General features: G+C 42.9%; 1 protein-coding gene across 3 annotated transcripts; it reads left to right on the top strand.

Moving 5' to 3' along the window:
• Positions 1–215: 215 nt before the first annotated feature.
• On the top strand, positions 216–22732 carry wu:fa11c10 (protein FAM110A). Of its 3 annotated transcripts, XM_046057026.1 has the most exons (4): positions 216–540; positions 10555–10622; positions 18878–19295; positions 19647–22732. In XM_046057026.1, exon 4 carries the CDS (start codon positions 19657–19659, stop codon positions 21058–21060), a length of 1404 nt encoding a protein of 467 aa, XP_045912982.1. In that variant the 5' UTR covers positions 216–540; positions 10555–10622; positions 18878–19295; positions 19647–19656; the 3' UTR covers positions 21061–22732. The 3 variants fall into 3 exon arrangements, with proteins under 3 accessions (XP_045912982.1, XP_045912980.1, XP_045912981.1); XM_046057024.1 differs by lacking the exon at positions 10555–10622; XM_046057025.1 differs by lacking the exons at positions 216–540; positions 10555–10622 and adding an exon at positions 10637–10791.
• The last annotated feature ends 3430 nt before the right edge of the window (positions 22733–26162 follow it).

The raw sequence follows: 26162 nt of genomic DNA, 5'->3' as shown, positions 1-26162 counted from the left end.
GAACATTAAGGGGTGAAATTGTTTTGGTAAAGCTTCACAATGCCCATTACATCTGTGTAAGTCGGAGGGCTGCACCTGGAGCACGAGGGAAAAACAGGTCAACCTACCTGATGTTCTCGCGAGAAGACGTGGTTACCAAGGTACCGAGCACGCAGCGTCCTCCAAATCTGTAAATGTCCCTGGCTGACCAATGAGACGAACCCCGACCGTACCAAAGAGGGGACCGTTTTAGGGGAGCGCTAAATATTTTGTCTTAAATTAACTATGATGTAAAATTAAGTCAGCATCTCACAATGAATTGACGGTTAATGAAACGCACCAATGTATTCAACATTTTAAAGGATGTACGGGTCTGGGCTGTTACAAAGCCCAGCTAGCTGTTACGGTTTGGTTGGAGTTTAATTCATGGTATCGGCCGCGCCAACGTTGAAAGTTTCAGTGAAAGTGGTCGTTAATAAACGTTTGCTTGTATCCTGAAATAACAGTTACTCTTATACGAAAATTAAATACACCGACTTCCAAAAAGAGCTGTAAACACGGGTGAGTAGTTCTTCTTGTTTTAAATGAAACTGATCACGTGGAGCCATAAATGTGGCTTCACCTGTGTGAAGAATTCAGTTCACTTTGTTGTAACGTTAACTTTAGCATAATGGACGTTAGTTAAGGTGAATAAAAGGACAAAAACAATGAAAGCAACAGTTTGAATTCACCCCGCAGGCTTTTGCTGTTGGTTAAATATTTATTTGTAATAATATACAATCAAGGGAGGCCAGTGTTAGAGTATTTTGACACTGTGTGGCACAAACGTGGCTTTTCAGAAGTAGCTTTATTGCCAACATTGAAGGAATTTGCTTAGGTGTTTTGCGTAACAAAAAAAATTGAAGGAAAAATATAAGAAGTCAATATTCTTACCATTGAGCAGCAAATGGTATTATTCACATATTCACAACATGATTTAGATATTTAAATGTTCATGCCCATAACCTGCAGTGGGTCTGAGATCATCTCAGTTACTCCTCAGCACCAATGTTCTCACAGGGGAGATGTTGGTAAATCAGATCTGTCATAGACCGATTTCCAGGAGATGTGAGGCAACATGATGCCTATTGCATAAAAAGAGGAAGTCTACTTGAGTTTCAGAGGCTATGAGTCCAGAGTGGTTAAAGGTCAGACAAGGCTTAACACTGTTTGGCTGTTGATGTAGGTTTTCACCAGGGGGAGGAGAACAGTTCTTTCCTCTCAGTCAGAAGAAGAAGTCCAGGCCTGAAATGTGTTGCTGCTGTTTATTTGTGTGTGATAAAATTAGTCAATCATGTTGGAAAGTGTTCTCTCAAATGTCTGTTTCTGCTCCAGAAACGTACCCTAATAATCTGACTCAATTGCCATTTTTGGTTTGCTTGACCATGCCTCATTTTGATTGAAAGATATTCTGCTGAGGCCATCTCGTCACCTAAATGTTCAAGATGGCATATGAGAAAAGCACACAAGCCACAGTGTGTTGGCTTAGTAGTGGCTCAAACTCACAAAAGACCTGCAAAAGCTGTTCACCTTGGGCGACGGCAACAAACACACCACCTTGTAATTTCTATTCTTAATCATTCCCAGGCCAGGAACGTGCATCCTGCAGTCTAGAAAAGTCTTTTCAAAAGTTTTCATGGGCCCCTCAGCGAGCAAGCGTTCATCTTGGGGAAAAACAAGAAAACCAGTAAGCCGATGGTGGCTGGAACTCGGTGTCTATTTCTTATATCTGAATGGGAAAAAGCATACTACTTTTACAATGGTTAATTACAGCTTGTGTGAGAGTGCGTAAAGCAGTGGTGCAGAATACTGTTATTCACATTTGTCTTCTGACGAATTCTCCGAGACTTTGTTTCCTTCATTTAGACAAGGGGACACATCAAATGGGAGGAAGAGTATAGGTTGGTGATGTCTGGAAAGAAGCTTATGGGGGCTTTAACTGAAGACAGAGGCCCACCACATCCCACTTGTGTCCTGTGCAGGGGAGAAACTTTAACATCAGTTGGATCATAGCAGGAGATGGGCTCTCGCTTATGTAATGTATTCAGGAGCTTAGATTAGCTTGATCAGCAGCTTTGCAATGCTGGCGGGCAAAATCATTTAAAACTCATGCTTTTATTCTTCTGATTAATATTACTGTGAAATTTTTATGGAATAAGTACTTCAAAAATGCGACCCTTTCATTTTTAATGATTTGAAATTGATTGAGTAGACCTTCACTGCTCTTATGCAAATACTGCATGTCTAAAGCAAGGTTATTGCCTTTTTTCCAGTTTGCAACAGTTTTGTCCAGATGAAACATGATTGCTGTCTTTCTGGTCCTTTACTGCACGCAGACATAGAGCTGAAACAGTAAATTGATAATAATCATCAACTATTTTGTTAATGTTGCCTTTTATTAATTTTCTTCAAGCAGAAACAAGGAACATTTGCTTGTTCCAGCTTCTTCTTTGTAAGGATTTCCTGCCTTTTACTGTTTTAATATCATTGGCTTTTGTACATCACAACAGGCTTTTGTAAATGGTTATAGACAAAACAACCTATTGATTAATTAAGAAAATAATTGGCATTATATGAATTGTTAGTTGCAGGCTCACACTGACCATGTGTTGTTGACTTTGTGGAATATTGCTGATGTTTGACTTCTTAGCAACTCCAATGAGAAAATACTTCCTAAATGTTTGGGTTCAAAAATATAAGTAAAGAGATTAGTACTTTTGTGACAAAAATAAGTCACCAAGTCTGAGGTTTGGTTCGTGGTGTCAACTTTTCAGTATTTTGGTCCTAGTGGTGATGATGCCTCATTGTGAATTTAGCAGGCAAAGGGGAAAAAATGAGGAAATCCTTTCTAATTAAGGACTACGGTGGATGTCAGTGGTGGTAATAATATTACAGTGTGTGCTTAACATGGCTGCCATACTGACAGACACACTGGAACATTTAATCTTGACTGTTACATCAGGCTGCTGTGATGGCATCCATAATAGAGTAACTAACCACTGTTGCTAATGCTAGAGATGTTTTCTCTCAGCTCATCCAGAATGTCTGAAAGCCTGTGATTAGCTAGAAAATATGATATTTTTTTTCTACCAAACCTACATACCGTCTATTACAATGAATAGCCAGGAAATAATAGTGTGGCCTAGGCTAGATTATGCTCCACTAGCTGTGGCTTATAATATTATAGCCAACATTATTGTTGCAGAACAACATAGGAAAGTGTGGTTTGTTTTTCTTTGCAGGGTGCAGACTGACCATTCTTAGATTTTACACATCTGAAAGCAGATCTTTCAGAAGAGAAAACATTAAGTGCTATTTTGGTTTTCCCGGGAACACATGGAGAGTTTGGTGTCAGTAGGTGCCACAGTCAATTCCCACATTGCCCTTGTTTCAGAAATGAGTATTATTCATCATACTAACGGGTCTGAGTCAGAAGCTGCATGGCTTGCTCACGCTTACTGTCTGGCTGGTGTCAAAGTGTTGTTTTGCTGACTGTGCCAAGTCCTGCTTGTCTGCCTCTGTGTTTCTGTTCCTGTCTCTCTTTCTCTAGTTTCCTCTCTGTTTGGCTGTTGGCTGTCCTGTTCTTTTTTACACAGTCTGTAGGTGCTACCTGTATTAGGCCTTTACTGCTGCTCAGATGTAGCCTTGTGTGCGGTTTATCTGGACTGCCATACATATTATTTTTATTTTTTTAATCATTATACAACACGAGGTTGTACAGTGAAAGTTTCTTGTCCCTTCATGCTACACACGTACAACTTAACAGCTAATATTCTAATAGAGTAACATATAAAATAAATAACAACATAAAACAATATATATGCTATACACACATACTCCCTGAAATAATTCTGCAGTGCATTTTTTTTTATTTTGTGTCTGGGGAAATGTAGGCAGCAGTAACAAGATAGTGATGATAATATAGATTTCCTCTTCCCGTAGAAAGTTTGATATTTGGGAAACAGTGTCCATTCACTTTGACCGCGTTTGAGTCATCAAGGATCATCGACGTGAACACCGAGGGAAGCGCCTCTCATCTTGAGTGTTTGCTCCGAGATGTTGACGGAGCAGGTCTCTGTAAAGATGTGGGCACAACAGTCTCTGAGTTCCTGTTGCCTGGCAGCCTTAGTCCCATTTTGTCCAGACCGGACATTAACCAGGAGCAGTCTTAAGGCCAAGCTGGGCCAGCATGGCTCCTGTCACGGCTCTCTTTCCTCTCCGCTGGCAGTGGTGCCTGGTCCGGTGGATCGTCTGAAGGTCCGCTGCTCTTTAAACACCCCGGCTTCCTTTTCCCATGACTGTATTTCTGTCATAGGTAATATGTGTTCTACAGGTAAAGTCAAAAAACAAAAATGTAGCAGAGTTGACCTGAATTGCAAATTTGAGCAGATAAGTGTTTGGACCATAGGCACGTAACGCCTTGACCTTGTCACCTGCGCTTTTAGGTAGTTAAAAAGAGTTCTGTGCATTTTATAAACGAGTCTTTAGATTGTTCTCACTCAGCTCAGTCAGATTTTCTCAGGAGATGAAATTCCAGTTTGGTGCAATTTGGTATCCTCACCAGCTGAGGATGCAAGGTGGCAGCGACATGGCCTGCCTGGCAGAGTTGGAAGGAGCTACTGGCCTGCAGAATAGTCAAAATCTCCTGATCTAGTCGATTAGAAAATTTTTAGCTTAGTCCTTTTTTATGCATTCTTGTACATAGGTACAACATGTAGTGATTCACGTCATCATGGGCACTAAATAAGATGCACATTTAAATGCATATGTACACAGTGGTGGAAGGCGTATTGAGATCTTTTATTTAGGTAGCAGCACTACACTACAAAAATACTCAATTACAAGGAAAAGTCAAAATATACCTAACATTGCACATCATTTGTGCCCAGGTGTTTCCTCCTGCTCAGTGTTTCATTTCAAACGTAACTCTTGGACTTTATGAAGATGGTCTTAGCATTAGCACCAGTAACCACAGGTGTTGCCAAATCAACAGAAAGCTTAAGCATTAGCCTATTAACTGTAAAGTGACAACAGTAAAAGTACTCCTCAGGCAGAAGAATGGCCTTTTCACTGAGGCATTAATGTGTAAATATTATGTCAATATTGTAGCTGATTGAGTTGGATCTAATTTTGTCTATATACTGGCGAGTAGTTTAATCTGTACAATGCATCATATTTCATTAACTGATTATATATTTTTTTAAGAGAAATATGATCTTCAACGTGACTAGTAATTATAGCTGTCACATAAATGTAGTGGATTAAAAAGTACAATAATTCTTTATGAATTGTTTGAACCCCCCACACACTTTATCACATCATTTTAGGAGGAGATTAGGAGATTAAACTAGAGAGGCTTTTGTGTCCACTTTATTGGATAATTTGACTTTAGTGTTTCCACTTGATGCCATCAAGATGTGATGTCTCACTTTTAAAGAGTGCAGTTTGCGTTATCGCCAGCTTCACAGTCAGGTTAAGCCCTCTCTGGCCCAAATATCTTAGACAGTAGGAGTCATGTGGCTGGAGTTCCCTTCAGTCATTGGCCCTTTGGTGCTCCCAGTTTGGCCAAGTCTCCCTCTGAGGAATGAGGTCAGTGTGACTCCTTGTCCTGGCAAGCTGTGTCTCTGTTTGTACTGAGGTCTGTAGGTCAGCAGCTCAGGGCTCGCATGCATATCCTTCACATGCAAACATCTCATTTTGTGTGTGCTGAAGACGAACTGACAGAGCTTTGTTCGGTGAGAGGTAACGTAGAGAGGAGGCCCTGCATGACGTAAGACCTGTGATCACTTTGTTTTCAAAGCAGCGGACAGCTGAACTGGCCGCATGTGATACTGTTTTAGAAAAGGCTGACTTTGTCTTGCACTGATCTAGTTAAAAAGTTTTTGTTGTCTGTGTTTCTGTAAGTTTACCAGGTGAAGGAGCACAAGTGGTTTGTTGCTATTTATATGCCAGCAGCTCACACACAGAGTGAGTCATTATTCATGACTTAATTCTGAAGCTCAGAACCAGCCAGTCATATCTGGTTTGATGAGTTTGTGTGTGTGTCTTTGATACGTCACAAAGTGTGCGCTCATCACTTTGTCTTCATGAATCCCTACACACCCACTCAGTGTGAGTTAGAAAGGGCATTTGCATGTGTGTGCGAATATGTGCGGGTGTGTTGCTCATGTATTTTGGGAGGATCTTCCTTATCCACCATTTGCCCCACCCTCCCAAAACAAACGACAGCAGCCTGGATGCCAACCTTTCCTTCATCATTCCCTCCGGTTTTTTCCATTCCCAGAAGGCCGTGCTTCCTCACTGCACGTGTGAGAGACTCTGCCCTTTGCCTGTCACCAATGTCAACGTGCCTCTGGTTAACCATTATTTACCCTGCCCCCCACCACACTGGGACCACTGACCCAATAACTCGGAGAGCTCAAACACAGCTTTTAACACGTCTGTGTGTTAGAGATCCCAGCTGCTGCTGTGTCACGTTGGGATCGCTTTTACAAAACCGTCTTTTGTTGCTGCAACACTGTCTGTAGAGTTACACGTGAGGGTCTCACAAGAGGAAACGGTTATACACTGTAGTATTACAACATAAAGTTTTGTTTTTGCAGTTGATTTAACTGATGGATGTTTTCTTAACTGAAACATAGGTAATAAATAAAAAACATTTAACTTGTGTACCTTCAACACAACATATTCAAGTCAAGAGACTACATTTTAAATGGCCTCGTACAAGCCATTATACTAAAGGAATTTCTGCCTCTGTGGAAACTATATGGTGAAATCTCACCAGTTAAGTGAGATAAATGAGATATGGCCAAAAATGTTATCATGATAAAAAGCTTCATATCTTTCGATTATCGATAATTATCATGATAAATATCAAATCGTTATTTCTTTTGAGTTTAAAGGCTGACTTTTACTCCTGAGTGAAAGTTGAAGAAACCTGATGGTTAATTGTGGTTTAAACTCTTCTTCATGGTCAAAACATGACAAACACTTGATGCCAAACAGTGGATCACTTCACAAATCTGAGGTACAACATTAAAAAACTATTACGATAAAATATTTGTCAACAAATAAGAATGAGTAAAATTAAGTAAAAAGCTTTTTCTGCTAAACATCTTAATGAAAAATTAAGTACTAATTCGTGTGTAATTCAAGTGAATAAAATCAAACATTTATTGAATATTTGCTGAACATTTGTTATATTGTTATTGAAAAAAATTATATTGCGATAATTATTGTTATTGTTTTATTGCCCAGCCCTATTTAATAGCCTTAAGTAGGTCCAGGGTGAGATCATATGATGTGATAGGTGCATTGGTGTCCTTCACTGTGCCAGCAGAATCTGGTAATGCCAGGTAAGATGTCCCTCGAAGGATTGAAGAGGGTATTAAGTTAATTTAGAGGCTATGAGCGACACAGATGTCACTGCTCTTTTTGAAACTTCAACAACCCTTATTTTCATTGAATGCAGCGCTTTATCTGCTGCTGGCAGTATGGTTTGTTTATCTGCTTTCTTTGCTTTTAAAAAAGGGGGTCAGGGGCTTTGAAACAAGTCACATGTTGCCCTAAAGAACTCCTAAACAAGCTCAAAATATTTGCTTTGTCTGTTTGCACCACATTTGAGTATGTCTGTGTTAACAGGCCTGATAAGAAGTCCCTCTAGAAATTTGAATTTTAACTACCACTTATTAACATTCACGACGCAATCCCATTTACATGTCCAAATCCAAGACCTGAATTGCAAATTTGAGCAGATAAGTGTTTGGGCCATAGGCACGTAACTGCTCGACCTTTTCACCTGCGTCGTTAGACCGTTAAAAAGGAGTTCTGTGCATTTTATAAACGAGTCTTTAGATTGTTCTCACTCAGCTCAGTCAGATTTTCTCAGGAGATGAGATTCCAGTTTGGTGCAGTTTGGTATCCTCACCAGCTGAGGATGCAGGGTGACGGCGACATGGCCTGCTTGGGCATGTCGGTGTGTAATGTGAGCAGTAATGTGAGATGTTAGCCTGGAATGTGTGTGTGTGTGTGTGTGTGTGTGTGTGTGTGTGTGCACCGATTGACGGAGCTTATCATTTTGGTATGAGAGGAAGGAGCTACTAACTTTAGACCCCTCACCCTCCTTGTTTTAGTGGCCACCATACAAAGACATTTCAAGCTGATGAATTAAAAAAGAGAATTGTGAATAGGGCTAACGACGTGTGTTTAGTAAACATCCAGTGTGGTGTCAATATAGACTCATCATTGTGTGGGTAAGTGAGCATGTCTGCCTCTGTGTATCATGGCTCACAAAGTATTTGGCCAAATGAAAAGGCAGCACACACTCACACTAATACGCTTAATCCACCTGCCTCCGCTGTGTCTCCGAGCGAAGGTGTGCGTTCTCATGGAGGTGCATTACTGCTGCCAGAGGCAGGGATGCTCACAGGGTATTGTGTTGGAAATATCCCCCACCCCGCAGCACAGAGATCGTGTAGCTTTCAGAAGGCGTGAGACTGACAGGAGAGAAGGATAAAAAGTTGAAGAGAGAGATGAGGCAAAAGGTAGAAAACAGGGAATTTCAAAGACAGGAAGGAGGTGAGGCGGGAAAGTAAGAAGAAAATGGATTGGATGAAAGTATGTTTTGCAAAAGAAAAAGAGAAGAAAGAGTAGAAAAGATATACGAGAAGCAGAACAACAGAGGTGATAAATATGTGATTGTCAGCCAGGCCTAGTGCACGGAAGGAGGGATGGAAGGGAGGGGAGGAAGGAATGGGTGGAAGGAGTGTGATTGATGAAGTTAATGGAGGTAGAGAAGGTGTTGAAATTTGTTGACCCAGCTGAAATATTTATTGTCCCATCCCATCCACTCCCTCTGTGTGTTTTTAGACTTCAGAGCTGCCAATTGCTTTTCCTCCACAGTGAGTGGAAGTCCGCTCCCTGCTGCTGCCTCCGGAGAATGACTGACCCACTGCATGTGTTTGACTTCAGTCTGTAGGCATGAGTGCCTGAATCTGTGTGTCGCTTTGTATACATATATTTTAGTGTATGTGTGTGTGTACCACAGGGAGGTTGGTCTGGTGCACCCCGCCCTGCTGACTCCTTTAAATAAGCACTGCTGCGTGTGTTTTTGGACTGTAAGGAGCGAGGGCAGCTCAGCCCTGGTGTGTAGGAAGTGGAAAAAAATATATTAGTGGGAATGGATACACGTGCATTTACAGAATATTTTTTTGTGTGTGTTAATTGCACCCAAACCTTTTATATACAAACTCACAAGAGTACTCTTGAGGTTTTCCAGTAGTTATTAAAGCTTCTCCTGAATCACTGTTTTGCAGGCCGTAATGACAGGATATCCTCGACCACACCTCCTTCATAATGATATTCCTTTTTTCTTTTTCATTCACCAGCTGTCCGTTTTCCCGTTTCCCTTCCCCTGACTTTCTCACTTAGAATACATTGTTTTTTATCTCAGAAGTATCTAGTAGAAAGGAAAAGGCTAGTGTTATCTGGAATCATTTGGATAAATCAGTGTTACTTTTGGATGTAGTCAAGGGTCCACCTAAACTCTAGGGCACAGAACAGTGTAACGTCACACAAGTCTTGCTGTTCAAAACACAGGAATAAATAATTTCCAACCTCACAGTTAAGTCGAACATTAGGGGGATGGCTTTACTAAAATCAGTCCTTTTAATGGTTACATTTTAAAGGCAATGTCTAGCCTTATTCATAGAATGTAATGTCAAACTGATTAATTAAGGTCAACCGTAGCTTACTTTCTCACCTCACCTCAGCACAGCTGGCCATTGATGGTGTGAAGTGGGTGTGAATGTCTTATTGCCGGTTTTAGAAAGTGAAGAAGCAGTTACACAGTAGTCCCATTCAAATGAATGAGAATAAGGAAGTTGTGTGTTTTTTCCACACAATGCTGTTGTCTCTCTGAATTTGAATCTCCTACTTGTTGAAAGTGCTTGATTTGGATTCATTTCTCTACTTTCGTTTTCTGCCATAATGTTTTATCAGGTAATATGTAGGGCTGCAACTAACGACGAGTCCATAAAATGTTACAAAACAGTAAGAAATGCCTGTACGATTTTCTAAAGCCCAAGAGGACATCTCCAAATTGCTTGTTTTGTCAGACCAACAGTCTAAAGCCCAAAAATATTCAGATTTACGATCAAAGAAGAGAAAGAACTGCTGAAAACATTCTGTGGATGGTTTTATTGATTCAACTGATCAGTGCAGCTCTAATTTGTTGAGTCAGATTTATAGGAAGTGGAGTCAAACTTGTATGTCTACTCAGCTACACCTGTCTTTCCCAGGAAATGCCTTCTTATGAACAAGAAGGATGCATATTATATTTTCAGTTACTTTACCCACTGCATCAGCAGGGTTAAAAAATGAATCACTGTTTCCTTATTTTGTATTATGGTTGCCCCTGCCATAGGTAGAGGAAATGACACTTTAAAAAGAAAGACAGGGAAGTGAGATAGATCATGTGACTAAGAGGGAAAGCTCTTGCTTCCTGCTTTCTCAGCTCTCTTCCTGCTTCTAACACAGAGGGGGCGGAGTCTTTTCCAGTAGTGGGAGGAGGAGTAAGAGAGCACATGAGACCAAAAGACGTTCAGGTTAGTGTTCATTTGGCTTGCACACACAGGGACACACCACACTCATACCGGCACATTGGCTGGCGTAGCAGCTGAAAGCAGCCGTGCAGACTCCGAGCAGAGCAACCCTGGTCTTGCTGTATTCCAGAGACCCACTTTAAGAGCTTACTGGCCGACTCGTATACATCATGTAAGTAAACTTTACCTTCTGTCCTGTTTGAGCACATCAGAGTGCCTGCAGTGTGTAGACATGGGGTTGAGTCTGTGTACTTAAAAGGTGGGGGGAAGCTTGTTGCTGTGGCAGGTAGTATCGACACCGAGCCTAACACTTGTGAGTGATGTTCTGATTAATTGATTTTTGTCTATGTCTTTATTGAGTTAAGCATTTGTTTTTTTGTTAGGGTCTGTTTTATGTCAATGCATTCAATCATTTGTTCCTAAAAATCTCTTAAACATCGGATGTTAGGAAGCAAGTCTTTATTGTGATGGTTTAGAAAACCATACAGAGCAATAAAAATGCTCCGTTTATATAGAGGCAGCTATTGTCTCTTTCTGCCTGAGCTTCCTTGTCCTTGAGATGGAATGCCAAATCTAAAAATACTGGTCTTGATTATAACATTTGGCAGCTCTGCTCCAGGACTATTTTCATTCTCTCGGCTGTAACAGGGTGAGAAGCTGCACGACAGAGTGGCAGAGTGGATATGTTGTACCTCTAACAAGTTTGACGTTTTATTTCAGGCAGAATAGGAAAGTATTTCAGAGCGTTGCTGTGAAAGGGGTGCTTCTGTTTATCTCATACTGTGTTGATAAGGGTCAAGGATCTTTATGAGCTGTATGAGCTCATCCGTCTCTCTCTGATAAATGTGTGGTTTGAAGCCTGTATGTGAGAGAAACAATGTTGTGAGCATATCACAAACTATCAAACTCACTTTTTCATCACCGCTTTTTAGAGCTCTTTCTGTCAACAGAGGGGTAATCAGTGATTTTAAAGGGTTAACAGTTGGAGAATAAGTCCTGTGTTTGCACATGCAAGAAACGGTGTGTGTGTGTGTGTGTGTGTGTGTGTGCGCGCGCGTGTCAGTGAGTAAAACACTCCCGTATCCAAGCCAACAGTGAGGCCTAGCCATTGAGGCGACTCCACAGTGACCACTCTCCCTCCTCCACCAGTGTGTGTATGTGGGGTGGCTCTGTAGCTGACTGTGGACAGCAGTATGTGATTGCGTCCATGCCTGAGTTTCTTTGGAATGTGTTCATCACCACGTTTTATGGGGGGATATTTTCTCTCTGTGTCTTCAGGCTCTACCATTGCTGCATAGAGCGGTGTGTGTGTGCACGTGACTGTTCAGGTATGCAGTTGGCATGTAATTGGGTTAGTGTGTATGTTTGTCTGTACGTGCACATAATATTTCCCCAGGTGTGTGGGTGTGTGGGTGTGTGTGTGTGTGTGTGTGTGTTATATAATAGATTAGCTACAGCTGAGATGCCTCCAGCCCCTGATCCAAACGCACACACACTTTTCACTTTTCACACACACACACACACAATTACACTCGTCTCCCAAAAGACACAGATCAGTTTGGTGAGTATCATCACTGGTTCCATAATCAGCAGAAATTCTTTGCTGGATCAGAGTTATTTCAGCCTCTGGAGGCTCAGCGATGCCAGAATCTCTACGGGCATTGTAAATCTGAGGGGTTGTAATCTTGCGTTCTAGTTATCCAGCATAGGGAAAGAAAATATTCACCTTCTTATCATTACATATATCTTACAGAAGCTGACCTTTTTATACCTCAAACAATATTAAAAGTTGCCTGCTGTCTTTGACAATGCACCAGAATTGCTTGAGTTTTGTGTTGTTAATCATTTAACATTTAAACTACAGTGTTGCGCTCTTGAAAATGTTAATTTAATGTGGAAGAGAAAACAGCAGTGCCGTAAAATATGTTCATAATGTTGTTTGGGAATCCTCTGGCTGTCTATCAATGACTTTTCCAGTGACAGTTTGCGAGATGCCACATTTAGTTGTTGTTTTTGAGTGTAGGTATCTCATTTATGACTTTTTAAACTCCAAATACAGACGAGTGGATGAAAACATGGCAACTTTTTTTTTATCGTGTTTTTCTGATGTAGGCATATCGCAGATGTTATAACATGTTTGTCTTTGCTACTGGTTTTAGTTTTCCTGAGGGAAGACTTGGCCACCTGCTCTCCACTGATTACCTACTCAGTCCAAGCTCTCTTCCTGAGAGAGAGAGAGACACACACACACACACACACACACACACACATAAATGAGGATGCTGATGCATTCGTGGATGCACAGCTTCACATGTACACATGAGACAAGATTTCATTGGACCCCTCCTCATCCCCCCCCTTGGGTGTAATTGTGCATGGATGTGTGTTTTCCTGGGGACACAGACAGTGATGGGCAGGGGTTAAGGGGAGACCAATGATGGAGAGAGTGGGGGAGGGTCATACAAAGATGGAGCTGGATGCTATAATAACTGTCTGCTTATGGTTCAGTGGATGTTTTTGCAGTTGACTAGACCCTAGTGCACATAAGAGTTGCATAACCCTGTAGTCCAAACTCTTCAGTCATGCATGCCAGTCGAGTTCTCCACCTAGCCGAGAGCTGTTTTCAGCAGGAAATGAGCAGCATGGCCAGACCTGATAGCTGCAGAGCACTGTGCGGTCAGGTCAGGGCATTACGGGTTGAATCCCATGAGGTCTGGTGCTCCGCCTCTCTGTCTTCATTAACTGTCTTTGGAGCTCCCTAAATCAGCCCTGAAGGGGAGTGGGAGTGATAACCTTTTGAACTCTTCTTTTAAGCTTTTTATTGTCTTAAAAACTGAAGCTGGGTGTCCCAGTTGGTGTTGCACGCACGTAAACTGATCAGTTCGATTGGTCAGATTATGGAAATGTAAAGTAAAGGTCCTTTTATACTTGCCCTCGTATTTTCTGTCTGCAGCACCGTCCTGTTCTACAGTACATAAAGCTATATCATAAAGACACACATTTCTATGTGTTCCGACTTTGTATTTTGGTTTACATACTCAGCTGTACTTTGTGTTTAATGCTAATTAGCAAATGTTAGCATGCTCACACACTAAACTAAGATTATGGTAAGAATTCACTTGCCAGCATGTTAGCATTTTCACTGTACATTAGCATGCTGGCGTTAGCATTTAGCTCAAAGCACCGCTGCTCCTACATCCAGCCTCACAGAGCTGCTGGAGACACTAAAGTCTTGTTACAACTATTCACAATCAGCCAAACTGTCCTTGAGCCAGACACTGAATCCCTGTCATGGTGTGCTTTTCTGTATTTGATACTAACCTCTGACAGAGAGAAGACAATTTTCCAACAGACATCAGAAAGATATACTCTGTAGTAATCGTATCTACACATATTATGTGCATAGACAGGATAAGCTCTGGAAAAAGCCTGACCTAGTAAGTGGGCTGTGAGTTGGCTGCTTTAGTTGTGTTGTCAACTCTTTTGTGTTATTTTTGCCTAATAAAGGCAGAACTGATAAAAATAACAACTAAACATAAAAAACAACATTTACTGTTAGATAATTATTCGACAAGTGTACTCCTAGTTGTTCCAACTTTTAAAAAATGAGTTTGATAGAGCAGGCAGTATCACCCTGGCAGGAGCTAACAGGCTTTAGTGAAGTCTATACTTTGGCCCATTGGGGGTTTTTTAGTCGTGTGTGTGTGTGTGTGTGTGTGTGTGTGTTTGTTTTTTTTGTTTGTTTTTTTTAAAGCAGTGGTAGGATTGGACAGTCAGTGCTACAGCACACCTCATTATGTGATTCCTCTGTAGCATTTGTGTTGTATGCAGGCTAGGGGCAGGTACCCAAAAATAGATTGGCTAAGGTCACCATAAAACAGATACAACCTGCTGGTCACACACACACACACACACACACACAGTCGGAAGCAAACACTCCAGCCGAGCGAGTTTTGTTTGTTTTTCCCTCTTTCTCACACATTTCCTGTCATGAAATGCGTCATGCTTCCTGCTTCTCCCTCCAGTGGGGGCGACGAACCTGAGAAATCACTGCTGACTAACTCGCTGCAGGTACCTCCTCCTCCTCTCTGCTTGGGGTGAATGTGACTCTGTGATCACGAGATATTTCTCAGAGAGTTAATGAGTAGTATTTGCTAGTATCTAGCTGCACATTGATACTTTTTAACAAAGTGAAAGTGAACTGAATCGCTTCTAGCTCGGGGAAAGATGTTTAGCCCAACAGGACCTCTGAGATAGCATTAATCGCAATGACCTATCTTGTTATCTACACTTACTTCAGATTGGACAGGAGGGGATTTCTGGTGACATCTCTTTAGGGTGGGGTCTCTGTTGTTTTCTGTACTATCTGGGGTCCCTGTCTGCTGGGACCAAGGACACTGCGATTGCCAAACCAGCTGCGTCACATAACACACACACATGAACGCACCTTGTTCCTGTTCAAGTGATGCATCTTGCTGTTAGTTGTCGTGATTCAGGACATTTATGAGGAAGAAAAATATGGTCTGCGTTTCTCTTTCCTCTCATACCAAATCCCATTTCCTCACGTGTTGCTGTTTTGCTATTTAGTCACTCACTTAGTGCTAGAAAATATTGGCGAGTCAAATTGCTCCCAGTCGTGGGCTCTTCCTGTAATTAGTCTTAAGCTTGCTGGTTGGCAGATGACCATAGTCAGCTGTGGTAAGAAGTTGGTCATCCCTTCCTTTCAGCTGCTGCTTCCCCTGCAACCCTTTGCAACATTTCTGGTCAAAGAGATCCGAATAATAACATGCACACTTTTATCTTTCCTTTTATTCTTTCTGTTACTCACCCGCTCACACACCATGAAACGCAACCTCTCTCTCACACTCAGCAGACATCATAAAACATTACCAGCATATCATTACCAGCTAATAAGGCGGTCGAAAAGCCGACTGAAAAGGCAGTCAGATTCATAACAACACAGCGGTTAGCATAGTTTTGTGATAATCGAACCGAGCAAGTTTCCATCGTGGAATAGAAATATCATTCCTTGGTCTGCCACTGTGGTTGGGGCCTGCGGTGCGCTCGTCACTTTTGGAGACATCAGCTGTTTGTTTGACTGTAGAACAGGACATGAATGGAAAGCAAAATACAGAAAGTTTGAAAAACAAGACGGACAAGCTGAGAGATGATTTTGTTTCCTGTGGAAGTTATGCCTAACGCACACATAGACAAACACATTTGTGGATTCTTAGTGTCGCTTGATCAATTCACACCGTGTTTGGTGGCAGGCAGAGGTGTGTGTGTGTGTGTGTGTTTACATGGGTTTTCAACTGTAGTAATTATACTTATTAAAGTGTGTGTGACAGCGACAGGGAGGGAGCCTTTAAATTACATTATGTGGAAAAGGCAGAGAGCAGACCACGGGTGTATGTGTACACTTTCTAGACCATTACACATTGAATTGGGACCTCTGTCAAAGTATTTGTATCATGTCCTTGTACCCCCAATGACTAAAGGTTGGCCATTCTTTGAGAAATTGGTCTTTTTGTGGACATGAAAAGGCTCTAAATCTGGATTAAATGGATGCGTTGTTGTTTTGTTTATTCAGTAGAGGCCTGTGTGAGGGTAATGACAAGGCCACAGCATACTAAACGTGAGGTGGCTGTGGTTTCAGCAACCAGACGGTCGTCTTTGCTGTTTCTGGTAAAGTCTTTCTTTAAGATGAGTTTCTATGAATGGACACATACAACCATTTCTATAATTACCTTAAGTTATTGGTCTGAAGCTGGTGTTTTCTTTGTGAGTGACGAGGCAAACTTTTTCACACCTGATGTTTCAAGGTTTTACTGGGGGCTTTTCAGTTTCTCAGTAGTTACTCTTTTTAATAGATTTTCAAGAATAGCGTTATTGAACCAAGAATGATTAACCAAATGCACTTTGTGTATGTCATTGTATTAATAAGTGTTGACATTGACATCATGTAGATGCTTATTTTAAGACAGGAGATGTTTTACCTGTATTCAAATATTCTCTAGGCTGGATACTGTGCGGATACTGTAGTGTAAAGTGTCCATGGTTGGCTTTTTACTGTGGTCTTTTGTGTGTTTACTGTCTCTAGCAGGTGGAGCACAAGTCTTGTGTCATGTGCTTGGCTTGTTGACAGACACATACTTATATTTGTGTGTGGAAAATCCACCGATTTAACGCATGAAAGTGTCTTTACAGGTGTTGGGGAGTACTGCATGTGGGGAAATAAGGTTTTTGTAAAACTTTGAGTTTTCCAGAGGGAGCTGTGTGAAATCTTTATACTGAGACTGCGTCAAATGATGTCCCTTGAGTCAGCGCCAGTTGAAGCTGCTGAAGACTAAAAGTTTGAAAATGAAACAAACCTTTGGTGTGGCGTGTGTGTGTGGAAAGATATAAGCTCCCCAGACCTCTGTAGCCCGCCGTTCATCTCTGCTCAGGGCTAGCACCTCGAAGTCTGCGGTCATGTTGCATTGTGGGTAACGTATGTGCCAGGATCTGACTAGGAAGAAGAACGATATCCCTGGTTCTGCTGCATTAAATTTTATCCCTTTTTCCAAACTGTTAATCATAAGTCTGACAATGTTAAAGAAGTGCTTTGCTAAATCAATGGAGTACTCTTTTGAGAGCTCAAGAATTTGAAGACAGGTGTGTCTTGGCTAGAAGTCCTGATTGTGATGATGTCACTGTCTCTTGAGAGTCTCACCTAGCGGGTTTCTGTCTTCCTGTAACGATCAAACAATCCGTCCTTTCTTTGCCAAGAAGACATTAACTTTTTTTCTCACTCAGATCATCCTCTTTATTTTCACTTTCACTGTTTCCATAATAGTATTATTTTGCGCTCTTTCCTAAAACTCCCTAGAGGTCTGCTGCCTAAAGGCTTTTTGGTCGCTTAATGTTTGTGAATCATTATTTTCTGTGATGCAAATGTGTTTGTAATTTAAGCTAGACTATTTTAAACTCCTCTTTGGTTTGTCACATGGTTTAGATGAAAGCACATTATGTGACTGTGTGTGCATATCTTCGGGTTTTCAGTGCCTGAAAGCAAGTGTGTGTGTGTGTGTGTGTGTGTGTGTGTGTGTGTGTCCAAGTCTAAGCTGTCATGGTTGCTTTTGCTCTTTCTCTGTGCTGCTGATCTGCTGTTCAGGGATAAGAGGGAGAGAGGGAGATGTGGGGGGAAACAGGGTCACATGTTGAGGGAGAAGTGAAGAAAGACGGCTATAAAAAGACTAATTATAAATGTGCGGATAGATATGTTGTAGGTGAGGAGGAGGGAGAGAAACGGGCTCACTGAGTGTGATGTAACCCTCGAGTGTTCTGTTGTAAATGATAAGAAGCAGTGGAGGTATGAGTAGCGGTGAAGAGTGGAGGGGTGTTTGGGGGTTGTAGAGAGAGGGAATTGTTTTTCTGTGAAATTAAGCTTGGAGAGAGAGGGGAAATAGATGAACAATGTGGGTCAGCAATGCTTTGAACTAAATAAAATAGAAGTAACCGTGTGTTGTAAAAAGTTTCACCGTCTTTGTCTCTAAACTTGCATTTGTCGGGCTGGTTTTTAGACTGTAAACATTAAGCCAACTGCCCTGTGAGCACCAGCTAAATAGTTAAAATACACTTTTAAGCACAGTTAGACTTGAGATAAGATAATCCTCCATTGTTTACTGTGTCTCTGTTGTTCACACACTTTGTCTCTGCTGTGAAGAAGACAAAGATGTGAACAAGAAGAACAGTTGTGTGGGCTTTCAGTTGTCTTTTCTTCCTGCTGAGCTTGATGCAAGTCAGTGTAAAAAATTGCAGCTGTTTTGCCCGTTGTCCCTCTCTTTTTCTCTCCCCCCCCCCCCCCTTTATCCCTTTCAAAGAATTTTCATTTGAATGAAAACCCTGCCTCAGTGTTTTGTTGTGCTCGGAGGGGGGAGGGGTCCAATTGGTCAGAATCCCTTTTGTGGTGGACCAATGCGAGCGCACCTCCCGCCTCCCACCCCGCCCCCTGTGCCTCGCTGAGGCTCCCGGCCTGACGTGTGATTGGCCGGCTGGGAGGAGCCAGACGTGGTAATAAAGCCTGTCCCGTCTGCTCCACTTCAGTGTTGAAGAGAGTTCCTGTCTATCAGCCGGAGAAGTGTGTGTGTGTGTGTGAGAGAGTGTGTGTGTGTGTGTATCAGTGTGTGTGGATGCTTTGTTAATGAGAGGCAAACAGAAAACAGAGAGCTCTGCCATTATCTGATCTGGACTCCCATCTCTTTTTAAACCCTCTCCAGGACTGTGGGACACTCCAGCTGATTTGCCGGCCTGCATTTTGTCTCAGATCACAGCTGGACAGGCAGACGGGCTTGACAGACGAGCTGGACAGAGATTGTGAAGGGGATCATAAAGGCTGTTGCCGGGTATCATTGCCGGCAGATCTACCAGACCTGCATTTTGGATAAAGAGCTCGGCTGCACTGTGGCTGACCGGTGACCCCGATCTGCAGCCTAACCCTCTTCTGGGTCACCACTGAGCTAATAGAGGTGGTCTGGCCGGGCCTGATGTGGAATTTGACCCCGACTGACCCTGTACCACAAGTAATTTTTCACTGAGCCTGTACTGGGAAAAAGGGAAGGATAAAAGAGCAAGAGGGGCGACAAACAAGAAAGGAAGAAGAAAAGGAGAGCAGTGAGAGCAGCAGCACAGCGACCGGTAAGGAAGTTAAAGGGGGCTCTGGGAGCGAGGGTGGGAGGAGGGGGAGGAGAGTGGGAAGAAAAGAGTACAAAAGAGCTATTTTCTTAAGCTTAGAGAGGACATGTGGGAGCTCTAAAAGGATGTTCGTTGACCATTAAAGCCCCAATTTCTGTCAACTCTCCTTCTGTCAGTTCTTGTGTTTGTCTGTAGTCTAACTTATATCTCCTCATGTCCACAACATTTTGGTGCTATAAATCATTTTTTATTACATTTAACGTGAAAGATTCTCTTGCTTTACTCTCGACTCTTTGCTTGTCTTTCCTTTTTTCAAAAACCTTTTGATTGATAAAAAAAATCTTTCTTTCTCAGCTCTTCCAGCATGCCGGTGGAGACCTTGCGGCCATCAGACGGGCGTCTGGCCGGGGTTCCCTTCACCTCTGCCATGCCCTTCAGGATACTTAACAAGGGTCCAGACTACTTTCGTCGCCAGGCTGAGCCCGGGGCCCGTAAACTGAGTGCTGTAGAACGTCTGGAGGCCGACAAGGCCAAGTATGTAAAGAGCCAGCAGGTGGCCCTCACCCGTCAGGCCCCCATCAAACCACCAATCATCCGCAAGCCCCTTGTTCCTCCGGGGATGATGCTCCAGTGCCAGATCAGCGCTCCTCCAGCCCGCAAAGTTCCCCGCTGCCCAGCTGATGTGGATAATGGTGGAGGGAGAGAGGGACCTGGAGGGAGAAGAGGTCCTGCTCTCAACTTGGATATTCTGAATAATCTTATCAATGATGTATGTGATGGACCAATGCCCTGTTCCCAGTCCTCTTCCTCCACCTCCCCCTCCTCATCATCTCCTTCGTCAGGAGCTAAGAGCATCGGCAGCAGCCTGTCAGCAGAACAGGAGAGGAGCAACCGACCCCTCAACAACCTCAAACCTTTGAATCACGGCACCATCAACTCGTCATCCACCTCCTCCTGCACTTCCTCTCCGCTCAACAACAACCCCCATGCCCCTGCAGCAGAACTTACTCGCCGCCCACCCCCTATACCGACAAGAGCACCCCGCATTGGGGTTCCAGGGCCCTATAGCTCCCCTAACTCAGTGACAGTGCGCAGGGTGGACGTTCGGCCTCAGGCTGACTTAAAGAAGCCTCAGAGGGCCCAGCTGCAGCCCCAGCTCAGGCCCAGACAGACTGCACAGGGCCAAGTGGCACACCCCCAGGTCCCACCTCCTCCACCCCCTCAGAACCAACCCCAACCCACCCCTCAGCTCAACACCCCCTCCCAAATCCTCCCCCCACCTCCAGCCTACCTGCCACCCAGCCCCATGCTGATCCGAGCAGGCATGATCCCGCCAGCCTCCCCCGCTTTCACCCGTATATCAAACGCCAGTTCCAAGGGGTCAGCCCGTAAGCACCCATCTTTGCACCGCTCCAAGTCGGACCTGAGCGACCGTTACTCCCGCGCCACAGCCGACCTGGAGCGCTTCTTCAACTACTGCGGGCTGGACCCAGATGAGGTGGAGGGCATGGGAGGAGTGGAGCGCTTTACAAGAGCCAATTCGGACATTGTATCCGTGTCCAAGCTCCGCAGCGTCAGTACGCCCAGCTCGGAGGCTGACCGGGTTAGGGAGGACGGAGGAGAGGAGGATGACGAGGACGGGCCAGCCAGAGCCAACGAACGGGTCCCCTACGGCATCTCCGTCATTGAGAGGAACGCTAGAGTCATAAAGTGGCTATACGGCATCCGTCAAGCGCGAGATGCTAATAACGCTGTCTCTAACGTATAGACTAATGAGGACTTGAAAGGTGACAAACAGGGAAGCAGTACTTTTTATGTGTATACATATGTCTGAAGAAGAGAAGCCCATGTGTTCATCTTCTGCTGCCTTACATCACATTTTAAGGATAATCTGGTAGTTGTTTTTACTGTTTCCTGTGACGACTCACACTTTTTTTGGAAATTACACAGCAGTGTTTTTTATCCGGGCTGCAAGTCAGGACTGCTTCCCTGCAAGACTAAATGGACGATACATTTCTCTTTTCCTTCCCTTGATCTTGTAACAATATTGGTATATGAAAGCAATAATAGACTGGTATAAATGATGATGGTGAGAATGAAGGCAGAGGATGTTTGCAATTGTGGTTCCTCACGTAAAGGTACTGTGTGTGTGCGTGTGTGAGTGCGTACGTGTACCAGAGATCTGCGCAGGACAAAGCCAGACTCGAACTTGGCTACAAACTGCTGGAGAGTCTGATGCTACACAGTGCAGTGACTGTCGAGAGAGCCAGCAAGAGAACCACGTTGATACTGTGAAACTAAAAGGCTTCCATAAACACGTTTGTATTTTCAAAAAAACAAAACCTTTTGGCTGAAAGACTGTTATTATACAAATTTCTGTTAGCATGCGAGTGAAACGTTTGTACATTTATTTTAGGGTTTGTCATCTCAACGAAGCACACAAATTACACTCACACAGATAATCACTTCACGGCACACACGTACATTCAGGTCAATTACAGTGAATATGGTAGCAGCTGCAGTTAGTGCTGTCTGTGTATCTGGCTGTAACATTTGTCTAGTTGTGTGTTTGCATCTGAAACATGGTCTCATGTCTTGGATTATGCTGCACTGGTGCAGCGAGAGAAATCTGTTTACTATGTATGTCTTTGGCACAGATGAGAGAGCAAGTCATATGAGAAGGGATGATCTCATAAGTGGATGGTTGAAGCAAGTGTAGCATGTAAAAGTTATTTTGCCTCCAGAGAGACGGAGAGAGAAAATCAAAGGATGGGCAAAAGGATGACTGAGAAGAGTATACTCATGGAGAGAAAAATCTATGCTGTATAAATATGTCTGCGGTTCTGAAGGTGTCTCAGGAAGATGTACTTGGCATACTAACAGAAATGGACCAATATTTATTTGGAAGATGTAACTTAATGTATTTTTTAATATTGGACAACATTGTGTACAGAATCCAGTCTTTGCTCTTAAGTGCAATCTGATAATATCTACTACAATTACAGTAAATGTAGGATCACATTTAAACACATGCAAATACATGCACCGGTCACATGATAAGTGTGAATTTTGTAAACCTGGGGGCTGCTACGAGTAACGTGTGCCCTGCTGCTCTGTGGGGAGCACTAAAGAGACTGTAGTGTATTTATTTGACTTCCTGTACAAGTTCTCCACCCTCTGCATCTACTTCCTTTTAACGTTTCAGGATATTCAGTATGAGCAACAGCCAGGTTTTCCTCTTTGTACATGTACCTATCGTAGGTAGATGAAGAGCAGCGCACAGCGGCAGTCAGATCAGAGGGCTGGAGAATGCAACAGCAGCGACCGTGAACAAAGTGTGCTGTTGAATCCGGCACTGGATGCCCAAAGAGTCTTCAAGTGAGATCCAAAATGCTTTACCATGGTGTATTCTAAACAATTAATAAAAATATTGAAGTACATTCTTGTTCTCTGTTTTTCTTATTTTTCTGGTCTTTGAATTTGGCTGTAAATATGGTGATTGGACCCACCTGGTTCCAGCATATGGCTGCAAACAGCCACTCCCCTTATTTCTTCAGTGTTTTGAGAGTTGATGCATCGCTGCTGCCAAATCCTTGGTTTATAATGTGAAATCTGGTGCAGGTCCAGTTCAGCAGAGGCAGGTGTTTGGCCCGTTTCAGCATCAATAATTGACACAGAGCACTTTCACTGAGCTCCCTTGGATGGTTTTTGTTTACTTTGATCGCATTTGAGTCGGACCGCTACATTATTTAGATGGCAAAATGTGGACACGCAAGCTCTCACTCTACTCTTGGACGTAGTTTCTCATTTAGTCGTTCGCATGAAATTGCACAGGTTGTAATATGACCGTGGGCCCACTGACTGCAGTCGGGAAGTCTTTTGGATGGCAAACACGGAAATTTATTAAGAATATTAGAGGAATTCTCCATTAAAAATCTTTTTACCTCCTGTAGGTTTGAAAGTTGAGTTTGTAGGTAACAGATACAGATGAAAACAGGTTTGATGGCAGAGATGTAGATTATGCTGCAGGAGAGGTTTCTTTGGATGTGACTCTGGGTCACTTTTGGATTTCATTGTAACTGTTTTGAATCCAAACTGATTATCTAAATGCAACTTGATAACTTCTTCAGTGAGACCCTACAAGCCTGGTAAACACTAACATCCTTTCAACTCAAGACTACTAAACCTCCCTGCGTGTCTCAATAGTCTGCGATCCAATTCACCATCACCACCAAGTTTTCCTCCTTGTGCTTATTGTCCCTGCACAGGATAGCTCCCAGGATCAAATGCCACTTCTGATATTTGAAGGCTTCCGCCGCACATGTCAGAAATCCCAGTCCCTTCACATAATGACATCATCGCGTGCATGATCTCCTCCAGAACGTGGCCTTGATTTACTGAGCTCTCAATTTACGGGTTTTGAGGATGTGGATGGCTAGAGGATTGGAGAAGTGTGGTGGAGTGGAGCCCGCTGTTGCAAATGATAAATATTGCTGCCTGGAGCCTAGGGCTGGGCATCTTGACAGCAGCCGCCTGATGTCCCAGGCAACTCTGATTAACAGCCAGCAACACTGAGGGGGGAGAGAGAGAGAGAAAAACAGACAGATCGCAGCAGTTTAAAGGCTCGAATATGGAACGGGACGAGAGAGGAAGTTGGTAGAAGATAGAAATGGGAGGAACAGAGAGATTCTGGGGAAAACTAGACAGATGCTGTGAGAGTAAAAGTGAGTTTATGCTAATCGGTACACAATGTGTCAGCTTTTATTAGCAAATAACCTCTTGGAGGTCTGAGAGCAGCTGTGCATCTCTGGGACTTTAATGTCCAATAAGTGAGATCAGCAGCTCTGCATTGGTAGGATACTGACTATCAATTTACATTGAAATTAAATCAGAAAATGTTTTGCCACTAATACAGTGTCACTGGCAAATGGCTTTAGTCTAGTCTTTTAGTAAATATGTATCACTTTAGTTATTTAATTATTGTTAATTTTACTGTAGTTTTAGTCAAAAAACTTTGTTTTAGATTTAGTCTTACTTTTGCTGTACACAAGCGCCTCTTAAAAACAAAAGAATTTCAATGAGCTGCTCACTCACTGTTCTTGTTAGCATTATTGCAACTAGCTGCGTTCTCCAGATCAATCAGAACTGGTATTAGAAGGTGTTTCGCTGCAGGCATTATAGATTAATTTACTCCATACATGTAATCCTTTATGCATGCAGGTAGTTGAATAAAACAAAATATATTTTCTAATACATTTTGTCACAGTCCTAGATTTCAAAAGTTGCTTTTAATTTAGTTAAATTAATCAGTATTTGTTTTAGTTAGTGTAGTATTGATGATATTAACACTGAAGTGATGAAAAATGATTGGCTCTGGATCATACGTTGGTACCAATCAATGACATATACGTAGATATGTCCTTCGTTGAGAAAATTGTATTGTTGACAGAAACAGATAAAGAGAAGCAGAGTCGTCTCCGTCCAGGATCGACCAGTTGCTCTGGTATGGTACGCGTCTTCACAACTAGGCCACTGACATCCAGAGAAAATGCTAATATTTTACCTGACGGGATTCTCTGTGGTGCTGAAATGTTGAAAAGTGAATTGTGTTTCCTAACAATTAAACATCTTTATTGTTAACTTCAAAGTGTGAAAAATCAAGGGTTTTGATGCAGATATGAAAGAAAGACAGAGATCCCAGATTGACTGTAGCTCCTAGGTTTTGTTCTAAGCTGTCACAGTTTTTTGTTTTGACCAACTCACTACATGATGTACACATTACACATCACCTTACATAAGTAACTAGTCAGTCTGGCATTGCATTTCCCTTGTTGAAATCGCTTAACAGTCTCATCGTTACATAACCAAGAGTGGCCACCTCTGACCTGCTCCCCGGGGTGATGAGAGGAGTCAAAAAGGCTAAATGCTTCAGCTTTGGGAAAGGAACACATGTCGTGGGAGGATAAGATGTGTCTGCCTGCCGCGGTCTCCCTGTGGACAGATGAGGACAACGCGCCAAGAACCATCTCTGTGTCATCCTCATACTCTGTCTCTCCCCACAGAGGCTGACCATATGTCCATATTTACTGAGAGATCAGCTGGGTTTTGGCGCCCAGTCAGGACACACACACACACACACACACACACACACACACACACACACAGTTTGTCTTTGCCTGTGCATGCTCTGTTGCGTGTCTCGGTCGTGTTTGTGTTCTTTTTTCAAGCAGTAAGTCCTCTGCTTCGAGTTTGTGTGCATGTTTAATGATTTTTGTGAGACTTGCAGAGGATGTTTCCAATCTTTGTGGGATGAAAACGTGTATGGCAGTGTGTTTCCTTTGCATGCATGCATACTTATGTCCGAATTTGTGTTTGTGTGCATGTTTGGCGTGTGTTGTCAGTTTCACTGTGACGGGGGGTGCTCAGTTAGGAACTGTATATTGCTTGATCCCAGTTGTACCGCTAATGTATGTCAAAGCTTGATATAGTCGTTCTGAACAGCCTCTGTGCACGGAGTGATAAGCTGATTAAGGCGCCGGGGCAGATGGGATCTCTGTGTTTTTGACTGTATTTGTGTGTGTGTGTGTGTGTGTCTTTCACTGGGACCTTCAGTATATCCCACGGGAAAACAAAACTGGGTTGTCTGTGTTAGCTTAACGTGTTGTTGCAGAGCGCTGCGTTGCTTCGCTTATCTCTCTCGGTCTCTATCTGTTCATCTGAATCATATCAGCTTTTGGACGCTGCCTGCTGCCTAAACACACCGCAAACTCTGTTTATTTATACTCCTCTATACAATTGGACACCACCCAGCCCGCCTTAGACAGGATCAAACGGCAAATACCCTCAATCTTAATTCAGGCTTTTAAATGT

The sequence above is a fragment of the Micropterus dolomieu genome, linkage group LG08 (assembly GCF_021292245.1).
Source record: "Micropterus dolomieu isolate WLL.071019.BEF.003 ecotype Adirondacks linkage group LG08, ASM2129224v1, whole genome shotgun sequence".
NCBI classification, from domain to species: Eukaryota; Metazoa; Chordata; class Actinopteri; order Centrarchiformes; family Centrarchidae; genus Micropterus; species Micropterus dolomieu.
Note: the sequence above shows the minus strand (reverse complement) of the source record. Positions and strands in the feature narration are given on the sequence as shown.

Excerpts from the sequence above, each read along its gene's own strand:
- wu:fa11c10 (XM_046057024.1), top strand. The coding sequence starts at position 19,657 with ATGCCGGTGGAGACCTTGCGGCCATCAGACGGGCGTCTGGCCGGGGTT.